Below are 19,837 nucleotides of genomic sequence, written 5' to 3'. Positions count from 1 at the left end.
GAGAGGGTAAGATGGGAAACAGGAATAGCAAGGGACTTGATGAAGATCCCATAGTGAAATGTGGTCTGAGTCTCGAAGTATGAATAGGAGTTCATGAGTATGAAAAGCGGGCTAAAGTCATTGATAATTCAAAATATAGTATATCATATTGTTTGAAGCTGGCACAATGGGGGTAACAAGAATAGTGGACAAATATAAGGGTGGCCGGGGCCTGCTTTTAGGAAATTTTTAAACTTTATTCTATAGTAAATAGGAAAGTTGGAATGATTTTGAGCAAGTAGTTTGAACATGTGAATAATAACAACAATAATACTAGATACCATTTATTGAGCACTTACTATGTGCTTAATCAACAGATACAGAGCCATTTTCTCTTCACAATAAGATTATGTAGCAGACATTGTTATTCCTTCTTACAGGTGAGGAAACTGAGGTACATATAAGAGGTTAAGCAGCTTACCCAAGGTCATTGTGCCAGTAAACACGGGAGCTGAGGTTCAATTGCAGGCCTGAGTAATGACCACATTTGTAATCCCTCTGTTTCACTGATTCTACTACTTAGAAGTCTCTCAGGGGCAGGTGGAGTTGGGATTGAAGAGCCCGAGGCTGGAGACAAGCAAGTGGTGAGACCAGACACAGATGGAAAAGGACCAGAGTGGGGGATAGGGAGGAGGGTAGAGAGGAAGTTTCTGGAAGGGAAAAATGGTAAGTCTTGGTGACCAATCTAATTATCAAACACAAAGGCTGAAAGAGTCCTAGAGTCCAAGTTGATGCCCAGGTTTCTGACTGTGCAGCTGAAAAGACCCTTGTGGCTGAGATTGAGAACTCAGAAGGGGCAGTTTGAAAGCTTAGTTCAGACAGGTTGAGTTGTGCCCATGGGACTGTAGGTGGAAGTGTCCAGTGGGTGTTGGCTACCCAGATCTGGCCAACCTGCCAGCCAGGATGTGCAAGCTGGAGGCATGGTCTTGCCTTGAAGAAAGTATCAATGGGTAGGAGACTTGGGTTCTAGTCCTGGCTGGGGCAGAAGTCATTTAACTCCTCCATTCGGCCTTGGCCTCCGTATCCATAACATTTAAGGAAGGAAGGAAATTACCTTGAAGGCCCTGTCTAAGCCAAAATTTAGTAATTCTGTGTTCCCAGTCAAGAAGAGAGCAAACACCTGTGGAAACAGATCCTGGAAGGCTGTCAGCTCACAGGCTAGATGTTGAATAGCATTTCACACTCCATTGCAGATATCAAAACCTTCAGCAGTATTCACAGAGCTCACTGCAGCAGGCTAATAATTATACTTTAGGAGGTGATTGTATGCTTTTCGTATTTTTAGTCTAATGAGGAAGTAAACTGTGTGTGGTTAGTGAGGGGGCAAATTCCACCACACGCGCATCTACATTTCTGAGAGAAAGAAAGGCGATCTCTCATTTCACGCCCCATGTTCCTGCTTTTCTGGAAGGCCCATTATATGATGCCCTAATGCTCCTTGGCATCAAAACTCACTTTTCATTTCAAACTTTCATTGGCAGAATTGCCTCAACCACTGGTAGAGATGGTTAGCAGGAGGTGAGGCTGATCTTTCCAGGCCATTGCAGGGCAGCCAGAGTTCCCTGGTGCCCAGTGTCCACCCAGTGTATTTTGGACTCACAAGAATCCATAGAGCATGCACCATGCACCCCATGCAGTGAAAGCTAGTGGGCAAGAAAGCATCCACTGTCAGGGAATGTGAATCAAGATCCAGTTTCAAGAGGATTTTAAATCACTTTTATTAATAGCAAAACCACATTTATTATCCTTCTTTTATCTGCTAATTCAATTGGAACCAAAACGAATAGATGACTAATTCAGTTGCAACCAAAACTAAGAGTGTTTATGAACATCAGGACATTTTGGAATATAAAGCATAGAGAGTATATGCTATATGTGTGCATGTACATATATAGATATGATTTTTATATTCAGCATGTTTATAAAGGTGGCATAATTGCTGGAAAATGTATGACCTTTGAAGGAGACAGAACTAGGTTGTCATCATTCTGGTTGATCTTGGGGAGTGGAACTGGGTTCAAATAAGCCTCGGTAGCTGTGTCACCTCAGGTGTGGTACCTACTGCCTCCAAGCCTTCGCTTCCCGAAATGGAGGTAGTACCGACCTGACAAGGTCCTTGGGAGATAAAATGAGATAATGCATAGACATTCAGCACAGTCCCTAGCATCTAGAAGTGCTCTCCAACGTTAGCTTTTCCAAGACATGAATAGCATATGTAAAGAATTAAGAAGAGCTTCAGGCACATAGGAGGCTCAATAAATTGCCACATTGATATTGCAACTGTTGGCATTGTCAGTAAAGCCACTATTCATAGTAATAGTGGAACAGCTGTGTTGAGCCCTGGGCTCTAAAGTCATAAGACTGACATTCCGGTGTGGGCTCCTTCACTCATTATCTCCATGACCCTGAACATACCCCCTAATCTCTGTGGGCCTTGGTTTCTTCATCCATGGCCTATACTTCAAGGATGGGAAGACTGACCTGTGAAGGAACCTGTTCCCCCACAAAGCCCTGCACAAATGTTATGGACATGATGGCAGTTACAGTTGGCATTTGCAATGGCTAATAAATAGATTCAGGGTTGGCCATTCTCTTTACCAAAGCATTGGAAGAAGTTTTAGTAGTAGTAGTAGTAGTAGTAGTAGTTGTTGTTGTTGTTGTTGTTGTTGTTTCATGGAAGATCTTGGGGAATTTTATTCATCCATAATCTCAGGGTTGGCCATTCCCCTTACCAAAGCATTGGAAGAAGTTTTAGTTGTCATTGTTGTTGTTGTTGTTGTTGTTTCATGGAAGGCCTTGGGGAATTTTATTCATCCATAATCCAAGCAGGTGTAACTAGGCCTTGGACCCTGGACAACCTTTCTGGGCATAGCCACACCCTCCCCCGATTATCTGCTTGGTTTGTTGTTTGCTGCCCCCTAGAGCTGCCTTGATCACACAGGTGCCCCAGAGTGTCCTCAGTCCCAGCCTTTTCTGTGTTGTCCCAAAGCAACTGGCTCCTTCCTCTGCAAGAACCCTGAGCAGCAGCCCAAAGCCTATGTTGCTGTGAAGATGAATCAGTACTCTTAAAACAAGACTTTGCACAGAGCAGATGCTCCTTAAGCATGAACTCTTAATTAGCAGGATGTAAAGATCTTAGACAGTGCTTGGCACACAACAAGGGCAATAGAAGTGTTTGCTATTTTTATTATGATCGTTTATTTATTTAGTCAGTCAACAAATTTTTCCTTTGTATCTTCTTGGTACCAGGCAAGGGATGAGGCACCAGAGAGAACAAGACAGTCTCTGCCCTCGAGGAGCTTGCAGTCAAGAGAAAAGGGAGACAAATAAGCAAAAATGCATGAGGAGATGAAGAGCATGGGGGAAATGAGGAAGCCCCTATCTGGCCTGGGTGGGAGGGAGACGGCAAGGAAGTGATAATAGAGACTTATTCTGAGGAGTCCACTGTACCTGTGAAGATCCTTGTCTGACACATGGTAGGTTCCTGGAGGATGTAACCCGAGGGCTGCACCTTCTGTGAGCTGGGAAAGAGTGTCAGGAACAGAGACGGAGAGAGGGTGTTCCAGGAACAGCACTCAGCATGGAGGCAGGGTGGCCATAGGCAAGCAAGGCAGCACAAGACAGCTTGGGGCCTCCGTGCTGGGCGGTGGATTTGAACTACCCTCTGGGCCAGACTGGTCCCCAGCCCCTAGTACTTTGTGTTCCGCCAAAAATTAAAACTAGGAAAGATTCCAGGATCAAGTCAAATACATTTCCAAGCCATGCCTGCTATTGAGTTGGTCCCCTGTAAACATCACCAAAGCACATCAGTACACGAAAGGCTCCGAGGACGATGATAGAACACAACAATATTGATGTCATAATCCCTGTGCCACCAAAATGATGTCATTGGCTGCTCAGAATCCCAGCACTTAGATGCAAGAGAACTATACAGGTTTAGAGCTGGAAGGACATGGAGCCAGTGGCATTGCAAGCAACACAGTTTATGAAACAGCCACCGTGATGGGAAGATCTTTTAGCAGGGAATACCATCATCTGTGGCATGTCAGAAAATTGACTCCCTGGTCAGCAGTGAGAAGGACAGATTGGAGGAGTCTCAGGGGCCAGAGGACCAGCTTGGAAGCTATGCTGGTCCTAGGGGACTAGAAGGGAAAGCGAGCATCGGAACATGAGCAGCATGTGAGCAAAGGCGAGGAAGGGAGGGTACACACGCGATTAGGAGGTAGAATCATGCAGATTTGGCGAGCAAGGGAGGGTACATGTGCGATTAGGAGGGAGAATCATGCAGACTTGGCAGCTGAGTATCACTGTGACAGTCATGGAAATTCCCTAAACCTCGGAGTCAGGACCAAGAATTCTAGACTAGACTTCAGAGGCACTACTGGGTGGTTGAGGCAAGCCCCTCTTCCTCCTCGGGCCCAGTGTCCGATTCTAACAAGGACGTGTGTGAACACGATGAGTTTCAAGGGACCCTTTGGCCCTCCGATGCTGACATCTCGAGATGCTGTGAGCTGTTTCCACCTCTGATGCAGACATCAGTGAGCCAGACAAGCCCTATGGCATCAGGGTGAAAGAGCCAGTCCACACATTTATCAAGTGCCTTCTGTATACTGGGCTAAGCACCAGACCCTGGGAGGGAAGGAAGGAGGGTGGAAGGGTGTACCAGGGCACCAATCCCCGGGTAACTCAATTACTCCTGTCAGTTACCCAGAACAGGGGAAAGGACCCTGAAGTCAGAAAACCAAGAGGTGCTAATCCCAGCTCTGCTATGCTAGCTGGATGACCTTGGCAAGTTCCTTACCCCTTGTGTTCATTTCTTGTGGCTGCGAAACAAATTACTACCGATTGAGTGGCCTGAAACAATAGAAGTTCATTTTCCTACAGTTGTGGAGGCTGAAAGTCCAATATCAAGGGGCCAGCAGGGCCATGTGCCCCTCGGAAGACCCCACGGGAGGATTCTTCTGCCTCTTTCAGCTTCCAGCAGCTCCAGGCCTTCCTTGGCTTGTGGCCGCATCGCTCCAATACACTTGGCCGTCTTCTCTGTGTCTCAGATCTTTCCTTTCTCTTATAAAGACATCAGTCGTTGGAGTTAAGGCCCAATCTAAATCCAGGATGATTTTATCTTGAGATACTTGATTACATTTACAAAGACCTTATTTTCAAATATGGCCCTATTCACAGGTGCCAGGAGTTAGGACTTGAACATAGCTTTTAGCGGGCAATGATTCGGCCCACTACACCTCCAAATGCCTCTGCTGCCTCATCAGAAAAATGAAGATCATCGTAGCGTTTATCCTGTTGGGTGGCTGGGGGAGAATTAAAGAGGTAATACACATATAATCCTTAACATGGCACTTGGTAAATCACGGTTGCTGTTGTTCAGATATGTGGCTCACACCTGTCCTTCCAGCTCTAAACCTGTGTAGTTCTCTCGTATCTAAGTGCTGGGATTCTGAGCAGCCAGTGACATCATTCTGGTGGCACAGGGATTATGACATCAATGTTGTTGTGTTCTGTCATCAGCTCCAAGTGTGTGTGTGGGGCAGGGGGAGGGAACGTCACCCCGTCTAGGACTGCAGACATTTGTCACTTGACTGGTCATGACAGCCAGGACAGGATCACTCTGCTGCTGCTTCTGTCCTGAGTTCTGAACGGACTTGGGGCTGCCAGGCATGACAAGGATTGATGGGGAACACTTTGGCACATACAGCCATTCTGCACCGCTGGGTGCACCCTGCGCTATTGGAGCTTGTGGGCTGGGCCAGCAGCAGTCAAGGCCCTGGGAACGCACAGACAAGCATGACGGGACTCCTTCTCTCTCGAGCCCTCAGGACTGAGAAGAGGAACAGGCATACACAGCGGTGCAGGGAGGGAAGTCCCTGTAGGCTCAAGCGCAGCTTCGGGCTCAGTGGTAGGATCCAGGTGGGATTCGGAATAACACAGCACAGTGCCCAGCATGTACTAGGAAAGCATTAAATATTCACTCATCCAATGCTTAATGAACAAGTGTGATCACTGACTTTGGAGACAGGATGATCTATCACCGATAGGAAGAGGCAGACAAAAAGATGCTGAAAAGACGAAACACACAGAATTTGGAGACTGATCGTTCATGAGGCAGAGGAGGATGGCATTTAGGAGGGTTCCCAGATTTCCGGTTTGGGTAACTATGGACGATGGGGAGGCATGGCAGAGGAAGCGGAGGTTGGAGTGATGATTCGACTGTTAGTAATGCCTGATGTTCATGGAGCACTCACTACGGGCCAGGCATCCTGCTCAGCTCTTGGTATAGATTATCTTATTTAATCTATTTAATCCTCACAACAGCCCAATGAATAAACCATTATTATTATCTACATTCTACACAACTGAGGCAAACAGAAGGTACGTAGCTTATTACTAAAAAGTGACTCCAGCAGCGCCAGCAGTCTTCCTGTTTCCCAGGGCACGATATCAGTTCCTTTTTAAGGGGCAAATAATCTAAGGGGCATGTTCTCGAATTCCCAATTGCACCATTCTACCATGTGGCACTGAGTATGTAGTTTGTACTGAACGAAATGTTGAGACGAGTCTTACTTCAAACAGGAATTCAGCAGGCCTGTAACGTGTGCATCTCAGCTTTGCATTTCCTGACTGTGTGACCTCTTCATACTGCTGGCCCTCTCTGAACCTCCCCTTAAAACATGTCCCCAGAGGCTGTTGTGAAGATAAAAGGAGAGCCCATGGGTGAAAGTGCACTTAGAAAACATGAACCAAATGGAGAATATCACCAGGGGGCAGCTAGAAAGTGACTGCTGGTCAGATTCAAGTGTGAAGCTGCCCAGCCAGCGCCCCCAGGTCAACTCATCCTGGATCTTCTTTCCATGGCGAGTGAAAGCCCATCTAGAAACTGAGTTGAGACAGCTTTCATCACAACAGGTTGTGGCTCCCCGGGGCAGATTTCAGCTGCTCTGACAACTGTAAAATGGAATTATGCCTGCAAATTAATTTACTAGAAATTGTCAACATTTCACAAAATGTTCCTGGAAGCCCACATAGACAGTTAGACCCTACAGTGCACTCCTGGCCTAGTGAGGTGGGGGTGAGGCACTGAGATCAACCCACCACTCAGCCCCTTGGAGAGTGATCAGGGACAAGGACCCTGGGACAGATGCAGTCCCCTGAAGAATAAGGGTCCACCACTCTTGGGCCTCCATCGCCTTCACTGTATTTTTTCTATTGAGGTGAAATTCACATAAGATAAAATTAGCTATTTTAAAGTGAAAGCCTCAGTAGCATTTGGTACATTGACAGTGTTATATGACCACCACCTCTTTCTTGTTCCAATCCATGTGTTTTCACCCCCGAAGGAAAAGCGGTACCCATGAAGCAGGTGCTCCCACCTTCCCCTCACCACCCACAGCCCCTAGCAACCTCCAGTCTGCTTTCTGTCTTGCGGATTTACTCGCTGTGGGTATTTCATGTTAGAGGCCACCTATGCTAAAACAGAGTTGTCTCTGAGATAGGCCCCAGGCACAGAGAGCTCTGAGCGTTCATTTATCAAGGTTCTCAGCCCCTTGGGTGCTCTGTTCCTTTTCTTCATTCTGGGTTTACCCCACCAGTTCTTGCAGTGAACATGCTCCACCAGTCCACCCCCCCCAGGACATGTCTTCACTTTTGCCAAGTGGACGGCCCTTCCATGCCCCCTCAGGGCGTCCCATCTGCATCCCACCCGGCAGTGTCACTCCAGAGCCTCTGGTGATGCCTGTAACTTGTTCTCAGGCAGCTCATGGCTTACTGAGGGTGTAAACCATGTGGCATAGTGAAAAAAGTACAGGTTTCGCTGTCCAAAAAAGCTAGATTTCTGGCCGGATGCAGTGGCTCACGTCTGTAATCCCAGCACTTTGGGAGGCTAAGGTGGGCGGATCACCTGAGGTCAAGAGTTCGAGACCAGCCTGGCCAACATGGTAAAACCTCATCCCTACTAAAAATCTCAGAATTAGCCAGGCGTGGTGGCAGGTGCCTGTAATCTCAGCTACTCGGGAGGTTGAGGAAGGAGAATCACTTGAACTCGGGAGGTACAGGTTGCAGTGAGCTGAGATCGCGCCACTGCATTCCAGCCTGGGTGGCAGAGTGAAACTCTGTCTCCAAAGAAGCTCGATTTCTCTCTTTGTCCCCTTTCTAAGGGGTGGTGGCCATAAACTGGGATACACAATGATGTTCTGTTTGTCCTCTCGTTGACAGCCCCAGAAGTATTCCAGGTGTACATGGACGGAGGCCCCGGATACTCGTACCCGGTCGACTGGTGGTCCCTGGGCGTCACAGCCTATGAGCTGCTGCGGGGCTGGGTAAGACAGGCGCTTGTGCGGTGCACACGAGGGGCTGTGCAGTGGGGGCTCAAGTTGTTCCTGGGCAGGCAGAGTCGACAGGGCACGCGGTGCAGGAAGGAGAACTGGTGGAAGAGTCACTGCCCCCAGGTTTCAGTCCTGATGCCTGTGTGCCGCCTATGAACGCCCTGAGCTTCTGGTCCAACCCCGTCATTGTACAGATGGGAAAGAGGCATCCAGATGGGGAGGATCTTACACAAAGGCCCACAGCGGATCAGTGACAGGTCAAACGTCAAAGCGCCTTGGCCTCGTGGTTTCAAACACTGTCCTCTTTGAACCCACAACACAAGGTCTCCATGTCTGATTTTCTAGCTGATTGGAAAATCTTGAAGGGTGAAGACTATGCTTCTTTTTTCTCTTTGTTTTACATCTTCCCTGAATATGTAACTCAGTGTCCTATAAAAATGGGACATTCAATATGTATTTGTACTTTATTGCATTTAAATTTACTAGCTGAAGATGATGAATGGGACTATTTGGCAGCTGTAATAGCACATACTTTTATTTGAGCAGAAAGTATTATGTCTAGGCTGGACGCAGTGGCTCAGCACTGTAATCCCAACACTTTGGGAGGCTGAGGTGGGAGGATTGCTTGAGCCCAGGAATTTGAGACCAGCCTGGCAAATGTAGGGAGATTCCATCTCTACAAATAATAATAATTTAAAAAAAAATAACTGAGCATGGTGGCACTCACCTGTAGTCTCAGCTACTTGGGAGGCTGAGGCAGGAGGATCACCTTGATCACCTGGGAGGTCAAGGTTGCAGTGAGCCATGATGGCACTACTGCACACTAACCTTGGTGACAGAATGAGGCCCTGTCTCAAAAAAAGAAAGCATTTTGACTAAAATTAATTTTGAGGTGTTATTTCTTTGCGCAAGTATCATTTGAAAAGGATGTCACTTCACCATGTCTCAGGACCATGGTTTACTCATTGGTACAATGGGAATAATAATATCCTTTCTGTCTATTTAGCGGAGCTGGAGTTTTAGGATTCTTGGGTTCCTGGACTGTGGGAGACATAGTTTGCCTGAGACTCGTCTCCATAGCGCCAGTGCTCAGCACAGAGCTGACAGAGGCAAAGAGCCAGTCTCCCACCGACTCAGTTTTAATGTTGTTTCAATCATTTGCATACATGCATATTCATGCACATAGAACGTTCCTCCCTTGAGGGCATGGTGGTGTCTTATTCATTGTGGGTGTCCCATTGCATGGTTATAATGGGTGTTGAATGAATGTTTGTTGAATGAATGAATGAATGAGAGATGAGAGCAGTTTGTACACCATGAGCACTGTGAGCGCAAGTAAGGATTATTTATCACCCCGTAGTCCGGCAACAATTTTCTGCTCTTGATCTCAATTATTTCCCCTAAATTCCTCAAAAACGTAATTAGTATACATTGCATTCTTAGAATGCAAAGAAAATGTGAGCTTGTTCACTGAATGAAAAGAATTAATGTCCCACAGGTTTACCTGTGAGCTGCTGCGGGGCTGTGTAAGACAGGTGCGTGTGTGGTTCCTGCTTAGTTCATTTCTTGTCAGCTGTTTCCTTTGATATATATGCTCAGAGGAGGAATATGAGGGTGGAACCAGAGCACACAGGCATCCGCCAGAGGCTGTTAATCTCATGTAATCAATCACAGCAATGACCTTGGCAAGCAGTTGCCCTAAACGTGACTGGCCGCTTGCCAACAGAAAGGATATTTGCAGTCATTCCTCATGGGTCTGTGCAATCAAAGATGATAGCTTGGCAAAAAGCCCCAAGGATGGAGTGGTCCCTGCTGATTCACAAATAAGCTATTTTATTTTATTTTTTAATTCTTCTGAGTTTTCTGCTTAAAGATCCAGATGCTCTTTTCAAAGACGATGCTTCTTGGAAGAGGAAGAAGCAAATGATGGGTGATCCAGGCCTTTGGCATGGTGACAAAGTAATGGGATGAAAGAACACCACCTGTTATGTACTACTGTAAATCTTTCTCCCAGATATTCTTAACTGGCTGCTTCTTTGACCCAAAAGACAACAGGTTTATGCAAATAATTTATTCTCTGTTTTTCATACTGGAAACAGTTGATTTAGTCAAAAAACTGTGCTGAAAAACACTCATATTTATCCATGGACGATGTAAATTTAGGAGTTATCCCCAACTCTTGCAATTCCTCAGTCACGTCAGTGACAATATCCTTGGGTAGGATCCAGGAAGCTCCTTACGTCCAAAAGAGGAAAGAAAGTCACAGTGGCGGCCAGGCGCGGTGGCTCACATCTGTAATCCCAGCACTTTGGGAGGCCGAGGAGGGCAATCACCTGAGGTCGGAGTTCGCGACTAGCCTTGTCAAGATGGTGAAACCCCGCCTCTACTAAAAATACAAAAAAAAAATTAGCCTGGCATGGTGGCGGGTGCCTGTAATTGCAGCTACTTGGGAGGCTGAGGCAGGAGAATCGCTTGAACCCGGGAGGTGGAGGTTGCAGTGAGCCAAGATCGCGCCACTGCACTCCAGCCTGGGTGTGACAGAGCAAGGCTATGTCTCAAATAAAAAGGTCATAGTGGGAATTCCCAATATTGTTCTAGGATCTTAAAGTTCGAACGCATTGAAAATAATGGGTGGAAAACTGGTACTATGGCTTGTTGGCCAAGATCCAGGAAAACAGCTGTTTCTCCTCACAAGAAGCCAAGCACTCTTTATGGACAGCAGAGGGGCCAAGTCCCATTGGCAGGTTTGAGACCACAGTGCAGAGCAGGGTTCTCCAACCCTGGGGGCTGGGTACTGGTCTGTGACCTGTTAGGAACTGGCCACACAGCAAAGCAGGGGGTGAAGGTGAATGGCAGGTGAGCCAGGGAAGCTTCATCTGTATTTAGAGCCACTTCCCATCACTCACATCACCACCTGAGCTCCACCTCCTGTCAGGTCAGCGGTGGCATTAGACGCTCATAGGAGCACAAACCCTCTTGTGAACTGCACATGCGAGAGATCTAGGGTGCGTGCTGCTTATGAGAATCTACTGGCTGACGATCGGTCACTGTCTCCCATCACCCCCAGATGCGACTGCCTAGTTGCAGGAAAACAAACTCAGGGCTCCCACTGATTCTACATTATGGTGAGCTGTATCATTATTTCATTATATATTATAATAAATAGAAATAAAGCGCACAATAAATGTTATACACTGGGATCATCCTGAAACCATCCTAACTGTGGAAAAACCCCAACCCTAGTCCGTGGAAAAACTGTCTTCCACAAAACCAGTCCCTGGTGCCAAAAACGCTGGGAATCACTGATGCAGAGAACCCTGTGCTTTTGGTTGGAGCTTGTAGGCTGGACAGGAGACATAAGTAGGATCTAACTTCTTTCTGAGCCAAACTAGAATCTTAGCTCTTACCCTGGCAGGTCTGCTGAGTGAAAGAAAAAGGCCCAAGTAGGTGCCACTCGTCAGAATTCCTTTTGGTGCCCCAGTCACCCTGGCACTCTGACTACTGCCTCTCCAGAGAACACTATGGAAAGAGATATGAGGAGATCTCCCTTCCCCTGACCACATCCACAGAGAAGAGATGGACAGATCTTTAGCCAGCCATTGTCCCAACAAACCTCAAAGTCTCTCTGACACGTGAGCACCCATCCGTTCATTGATTATCCTCAGGATCCAGGGGGCACCGTACTGCCAGAAAGAATCTTTTTCACTCTTGGACAGCTCTAATGGCTACAGATTTTTTTCCCTTTACTCAGTCAAAAGCTGCTTCCTTATAATAAAAATAATCTGAGGGGAATCTCACAGGTTCAAACCCTGGCTCTAACCAGGTACCCCATCTGGGATCCTAAGCAAGGCTTTTAAACAGACTGAATATTCAGAATCCTTTTGTGTTAACAAGAAGAAATTAGTAATTATATCTACCCAATAGGGTTGCTTTGAGAATTAAAGGATTTGGATTATGTTAATCACCCAGCTCCTTGACTGATGAATGGCTGGCACTCAGGAAGCATCCCCCTAGGACTTCTACCCTGGAAGGACCTGCTGGAAAGCCTGTGTCCTTCCCAATTTAGCACCTTTCAAGCACTAGAGGCAGGCACTGAGAGCAGAGGCTGCATCACACCTGCTTACTGACCATTAGCAAGTAAGGCCAATGGGCTTCAGGAGCAGAGATGGGTTCCCATCCACACTCTGTGCTTCTTGGTGCTGTGATGTGGGCTAAGTCACTTACCTCATCTGATCCCTGACTTCCTCATTTATAAAAGAAGGTTTGTCAGGCCCACCTGCAGGATCAGTGAGAGATTACATGAGAAAATGTAGTCAGGGCATAGGCGGTGTCTGGCACGTAGGAGACATGCCGATTGTTACGCAAGGAAGTAAATACACACACAGCAATGATTCCACAAGACTGGTGGATGCAGGTGAAGTTCTGCTGACCTAGGGTTAGAGGAGCAGGGGAGAATTCCGGAGGGAGAAGACATTGAAGTTTGGTCACATATGAATGGTTGGAAGGAACAGTGTGAGCTCAGGTAGAGAAGTGGAAGCTAGGGCTGATTCGACAAACATTTTGGCCTACCCATCGGTCAGAAGGATAGTGAGGAGACGTCTGTAAAGGACCTGCGGCCAGCTGGAGGCATTTGGCTTTACTGTGTGGGTAGTGTGGTACTATCCATGGTACCTAGGCAGGGAAGTGACAGCACAGTGGTCATATTATACATAGAACCATATATGTCTGGGTTCAAATCCTGACTTTGCCACCTAGACTCTCAGTGATCTTCAGTGAGCCTGCTTCTTATCTATAAAATGGGGAGAATAGTAGTACATGGCACAGGTTTCTCCACCTCGGCACTATGGACATTTGAGGCCAGATCATTCTTTGTGGTGCGGGGCTGTCCTGTGCATTGTTAGGATGTTCAGTAATATCACTGGCCTCCACCCATCAGATGCCTGCAGAACTCCCCACCCAGTTATGACAACCCAAAATGACTCCAAACATTGCCAAACATCCCCTGGGGGACAGTTGTCCCTGATTGAGAACCACAGCCGTAGAACAACCAGGAGTACTAAGTGGGATCCTGCGTGTAGGGCCATTAGCACATTGCACCCCAGTGAAGTGGGCTTTCAAGGACCCCTCGCCCCTTTCACATCTCCCTTAGGACTTCTACCCTGGGAGAACCTGCTGGAAAACCTGCATCCTTCCCACTTTAACACCCTTCAAGCACTAGAGACAGGCATCGAGAGCAGAGGCTGGATCACACCTGCTTGCTGACCATTAGCATGTAAGGCCTGTGGGCTTCATGAGCAGAGATGGGTTCCCATCCACATTCTGTGCTTCTTGGTGCCCACTCCATGGGGACATGAGGACTTTCTCTTTGCTCACTCCCTGACCTGGTGTTACCCTTGCCTTTGACCCCAGTCAGCACTTCTCCTTAGGAATGGGTGGACAGAGAAGGTTGAAGGTACAGAGAGGCCAGCGAGTCGAGGGAGGGTACCCAGAGCTCCCCCTAGAGGTGAGAGTGCAACACTGAGTACCGATGGATGTGCAAGGAAGGGGTGGGTGGGCTGAACCTGGAGAAACAGGACCATGTAACCTCACCAAGGAGGCCAGTAGAGCACTGTGCCAGGAGTCACAAGCCCGGGAGGTAATGGAGTCTGTGATCTCCATTCAAAGGAGGAGGAAGGACCATTTGTGAATTTTTCAGTGTTTTCAAGTTGTGTTTCCCACACTTTAGGACCCTGCAGAGATGATCCGACAGTTCCAGAGGCAGGGAAAGTGTTTCTCCGGGCTTTGGAGATTTAAATTACCTAAGGAACTGTTCTTCACTGTCATCTGTTCCGTGTTTGGGATTTTGAATAAAAAGATTTTGGGGAAAAAAAACATTGGGTTAGATGGTCTCCAAGGCCCAGCTCAACTTTAACAGTTAAAATGACAGACATCCGGCAATTCTTTTCCTCTGTCTTCTATTTTTTTGGTAAATTGGCATTTTGTTTTTTGAAACCGAGTTTCCTGGAATAGAGACACACCCGCACTCCATAATAAGTGTATCCAATGTCCCACTGCTAAAATTGCTTTTACCAGCAGTACATGGAATTACTTTACCTTGTAACTACCAGCTGGTGTTCTGACTCAGCACATCCTAAGGCCAGCGAGTGAGAACTCAGCATCAGTACCAGCAGACAGGATATTGATCTTAATATTTGCGAATCTTCTTGTAAAAGAACCTACGTTTCTCTACAACCACCCAAACAGATGAGGGCTGAACCTGGTGCCTAAAGCTGTGGAACTTGTTTTAGTCATGATGTTCCAAACTCATTTCTAAATGTATGTCCTGCACTGGCTTCCTGGCTCGTCGGAGTTGTTATTATCATCATTGTTTTTGTAATTGGTCTGGTTGCCTCTAGAAGGAGAGAGAATTACAGAGATTAGGGAGAAAGAGACAGAGAGAGAGAGAGAATAGCTCACGTGGAGGTCCAGTGGAACAGCAGAATTGATGAGCACCTTGAAGTGACCAAGAAGAAAATAGGGAATGAAATGTAAATGGTAAGAAAACATTTACATTTGTTTCTGGCTGGTGTTCAGGTGGGGTGCTTGGATCCTCGGTCTCTGGTGGCACTGCAGAAAGACCAGGGGATGAGAATCAGGGACATTCGGAAAGTCTCTTTTCGTCTGCCAGCCTCAGTTTCCTGACGTTTGACATGAGGGACGAAGTGCTGCGTCGTTATCCAGAGTCTTTGCACCTCCAGCAGCTGGGTTTTCAGGGTAGGGGTGGGACTGTGTTGGGCAGAACTGTTTATTGAAAGGCAAAAAAGACAGGAAGGAGCAATTCTAAATAGTCCAAAATGGCCGGGTGCGGTGGTTCACGTCTGTAATCCCAGCACTCTGGGAGGCTGAGGCGGGCAGATCACCTGGGGTGAGGAGTTCGAGACCAGCCTGGCCAACATGGTGAAACCTGGTCTCTTCTAAAAATTAAAAAAATTAGTGGGGCATGGTGGCGCACGCCTGTAATCCCAGCTACTCAGCAGGCTGAGACAAGAGGATCTCTTGAACCCGGGGTGGAGGTTGCAGTGAGCCGAGATCACACCATTGCACTCCAGCCTAGGCAACAAGAGTGAAACTCCATCTCAAAAAAAAAAAAAAAACTCCAAAACTGAACTCAGCCCCAGTTCATCTCCCAGTGGTGGCCCTGAGCTCTGGGTCTCCTGCCCCTGTCCCTGTGGAGATTAGAGAGAACTCCCCTTCCCTAAACGTGCCCAGCAGCCCCGTAGATTCCCTCCCCAGCACTGATTCCACCCCCGACCACTATTGCCCATCTCCCTCCAAGACAGTGAGCTCAGTGCGGGAGGGACCATGTCTGTCCTACTCACGCCAGGCGCCGTGTACAGAGGGCACCGGCTCATCACAGGAGCAGAGTCAAAGTCAGCTACCTCCAGTGAGAGGCTCTGTGTGTGGGCGGTGAGAGCTGCTGTTCATTACCTGTGATGGCCATGACTAAGATCCACACACTGGGTGGCTTAAACAAAAATTATTCTCACAGTTTTGAAGGCCAGGAGTCTGAGATGAAGTGGTTGGCAGGGTTTGTTCCTCCTGAGGCTGAGGGAAGGACCTGTTCCAGGCCTCTCTCCTTGGCTGGTGGATGGCTGTCTTCTTCACATCATCTTTCCTCTGTGCGTCTTTCTGTGCCTTAAAGTCCGCCTTTGACAAGGACTCAGGTCTTGTTGAATTAGGACCGACTCTAATGACTCAATTGGATTACTTCTATAAAGAGCCTATGTCCAAACAAGGTCACATTCTGAGGTCCTGGGAGCTAGGACTTCAGCATATGATTTGGGGGACACAATTTCCCTTGTAACAGCAGTGGTCAGAGGCGAGCCTTGGCCATTCACACTGCCTGGCCTTTCACCTCGGTGCCCAGCTCCAGGATATAGTGCCTCGGTTTTGTCTTCTGTGAAATGGTCATGTTAACAGTCACCAGTTCATAAAGATTCTAAGGGGTGTTTTCAGTTAAGATCGGCTCTCATCGTTCTAACTGTGGTAGTTGTTTCTGGCGAAGTGCGAAGGGGTCTCACACACGCAGTGGTGGGCAGAAAATGCTCATTCATGGAAGTCACCACTCCCATTGGATGTTTTAAAAATTGGAGAAAGATTTTTAAAATGTTAGTGTATCCACTTAATTCGCCTTTCTAGAGAGCCCACGGGTTTTGGTTTTGCTCTGCCTATTATACGGTGAAATGGACAGGCCCTCGTTCAATTAACAGATAAGAGAGAAGGCTAAAAAGTCAGAAAAAAAAGCTCCTTTCTGGGTGTGCACATCTGAGCGGGCACAGGCACACCCCTCAGGGCCAACATCTTCTCCAGGGCCCCCTGTTTGGTAAAGATAAAGGTGTCCCTTCTCTCCAGAGAACTGTAGCCCTCCCAGGGATCCGGACCCCGTGCCCCTTTGGGCTGGTGCCCTCTATCTGCAGCAGCCCTGTGGGAATTGCAGTTCCATGAGGCTGCAGCCAGAGCCTTAAGTGCCACGGTGTTACCCACACAATGTATGAGCTTGATCACGTGGTGGGTGACAATCCAATGACTACAACCTGGGAGGGTGGCCAGTGAGGTCGATGCAAGCAGATCATGCTTCTACATACGCCACATGCATAGGAAATCAGCTCCTCCCTGGGTGGGGTTTGCAGTATGGTGATAAGGGGAGTTAGTTTCCAACTCAGGCATCTCCAGATCCTACCAGTTTGTGGGGCTGGGCTTCTTCTTGGAACTTTTCTGAAGCAAGAACTCAAAGTACAAGTGATTGCTTTTTCACAGTGTGTACCTGGCAACCCCGAACCCAGGGACCAAGGTGGCAGTGGAATCCCAGTATGGTGTCTGACTCAGGGTTAGTGTTCGCTCAGCACCTGCGGAGGGACTGAGACGTTCACCGTCGCCGTGCTCTGGGACTCTGCCCGATGGCAGACACTACTGGGGCCCTGAGAACACAGAAATGAGCGTGGTCAAATTCCCCCTTTGAGCAGCCCACAGCTTCGTGGAGGAGACAGACAACAATAATTGTATTGGCACATATTAATGGCAATCAACTTTATATGGGTTAATCGCGGATTCATCGCTCAGATTTCTCCAGGACCAGTTTGTTGCACCACCACACATGCCAGGGAAATTGTTGCTTTTGTAATCCCAAGACATGTGGCCATGATACTAACCTGAAAACATCTTGGAGCGCAGTTCAGCTGCAGAGGCTCCAGGAGAGACATTCATGGGGGTCAGGGCAGGGGGAGCGGGGGCCGGGAGTGCACTGCTGCTCAGAAGCACTCCAAACCTTGTCCCCAGGGCCACAGTCAAGAAAGTCTGCCCGAGCTTTGAGAGGGGCTTAGAAGCAAGAAACTGCACACAGCAATGTTGAGAAAACATGGTCAGGAGGCTTCATTTTCTACCAAATTCGGAAATTGGGGGAGAGCAGAGCTTACACGTCCTCATTGTGAGGTGGGGAGAGCGGGCAAGAAGGCAGGGGGTGAGGCTGGAGTCCTCCCATCCCTCAGCCCAACCATACCCAGACACTGGCCATCTCAGCCCTGCCCACCCCATGGGCCAGTTCAGCCAGGACAGGGAAAGTGGCGGCCAAGGCCCAGTAGCAGGTGGGGGTTATGACTGGAGGTGTCCCTGGGTGCCCCAAGCCCATGACTGGAGCAGGGACTCTGGTGTTAAGCTGCTAAGAGTGAGTCCTGCCTCTGGTATTTATGGGCTGTGTGACCTCAGCGAGCCACCCCTAACCTCCTGTGGCCACAGGAGCAGCACCCACCTGCCGGGTCCTGCACTGGCCCCTGGGCCTGGTTACTGTTGGCACATGGGTTCAGGCCACCTGCTCTGCCGTGAAAGAGAAGCACCCACTCTTTTTTTTTTTTTTTTTGAGACGGAGTCTCGCTCTGCTGCCCAGGCTGGAGTGCAGTGGCCGGATCTCAGCTCACTGCAAGCTCCACCTCCTGGGTTTACACCATTCTCCTGCCTCAGCCTCCCGAGTAGCTGGGACTGCCCGGCTAGTTTTTTGTATTTTTTAGTAGAGATGGGGTTTCACCTTGTTAGCCAGGATGGTCTCGATCTCCTGACCTCGTGATCTGCCAGTCTCGGCCTCCCAAAGTGCTGGGATTACAGGCTTGAGCCACTGCGCCCGGCCGAGAAGCACCCACTCTTACTTGAAGAGGAAGAATAAACCGTCCCTCATAATCACACAGTCTTAAAGTGTGTGGATGGTGCCTTCTGACAGCCCTCTCTCTGATTCTGCCTGTTGTCCTTTGGTTGCAGAGGCCGTACGAAATCCACTCGGCCACGCCCATCGATGAAATCCTCAACATGTTCAAGGTGGAGCATGTCCACTACTCCTCCACGTGGTGCAAGGGGATGGTGGCCCTGCTGAGGAAGGTAAGGGGGCAGCTGCCAGCCTGCCTCACCAGGGAGCTACAGTGAGTGTAGAAACAGCCATATCAGCACACGAAGGGGTGGGAATACAGATGGCATACCGGGGGTAGAAATGATCGAATCAGCTGTGCTCAAATGCCAAATGCCTTGGAGTAAGCACTGTTATGGGGGTGCTTGCAGATCAGCACACCTCGGAGGACAGTGGCGACTGTGACAGCTCTTGTCACTCTGCTACGAGCTCCTAATAAACAGAAATACTTAATGCATGTGGTTTTTTTTTTGTTTTTTTTTTTTGATGGAGTCTTGCTCTGTCGCCCAGGCTGGAGTGCAGTGGTGCGATCTCAGCTCACCGCAAGCTCCGCCTTCCGGGTTCATGCCATTCTCCTGCCTCAGCCTCCTGAGTAGCTGGGTCTACAGGCGCCCGCCAACACGCCCGGCTAATTTTTTGTATTTTTAGTAGAGATGGGGTTTCACAATGTTAGCCAGGATGGTCTCGATTTTCTGACCTTGTGATCCACCCGCCTCGGCCTCCCAAAGTGCTGGGATTACAGGCGTGAGCCACCACGCCTGGCCTGCTTGTGGGTTTTTTTTTTTTTTTGAGACAGAGTCTCACTCTGTCGCCCGGGCTGGAGTGCAGTGGCCGGATCTCAGCTCACTGCAAGCTCCGCCTCCTGGGTTTACGCCATTCTCCTGCCTCAGCCTCCAGAGTAGCTGGGACTACAGGCGCCTGCCACCTCGCCCGGCTAGTTTTTTGTATTTTTTAGTAGAGACGGGGTTTCACCATGTTAGCCAGGATGGTCTCGATCTCCTGACCTCGTGATCCGCCCGTCTCGGCCTCCCAAAGTGCTGGGATTACAGGCTTGAGCCACCGCTCCCGGCCGCATGTGGGTTTTTAAAATCTGCTGTACGTGGTCTTTTCACTCAATGACCTTTAAGAAATTGGACATCTCGGCCAGGCGTGGTGGCTCAAACCTGTAATCCCAGCACTTTGGGAGGCCAAGGTGGGTGGATCACCTGAGGTCAGGAGTTCGAGATCAGCCTGACCAACATGGAGAAACCCTGTCTCT

At 48.5% G+C, this 19,837-nt stretch overlaps 1 protein-coding gene across 2 annotated transcripts in view; it reads left to right on the top strand.

The window, feature by feature from the left end:
* STK32B (serine/threonine kinase 32B) overlaps window positions 1–19,837 on the top strand; it is a 423,981-nt gene that overhangs the window by 353,288 nt on the left and 50,856 nt on the right. For both annotated transcript variants that reach the window (XM_011935426.1, XM_011935425.1), the window contains exons 7-8: window positions 8,263–8,366; window positions 18,657–18,773. In XM_011935426.1, the coding sequence (XP_011790816.1) occupies window positions 8,263–8,366; window positions 18,657–18,773 (221 nt within the window). The remainder of the gene's footprint in view (window positions 1–8,262; window positions 8,367–18,656; window positions 18,774–19,837) is intronic.

Source organism: Colobus angolensis, unplaced genomic scaffold, assembly GCF_000951035.1.
Source record: "Colobus angolensis palliatus isolate OR3802 unplaced genomic scaffold, Cang.pa_1.0 Scaffold143, whole genome shotgun sequence".
Taxonomy (NCBI): domain Eukaryota; kingdom Metazoa; phylum Chordata; class Mammalia; order Primates; family Cercopithecidae; genus Colobus; species Colobus angolensis.
Note: the sequence above shows the minus strand (reverse complement) of the source record. Positions and strands in the feature narration are given on the sequence as shown.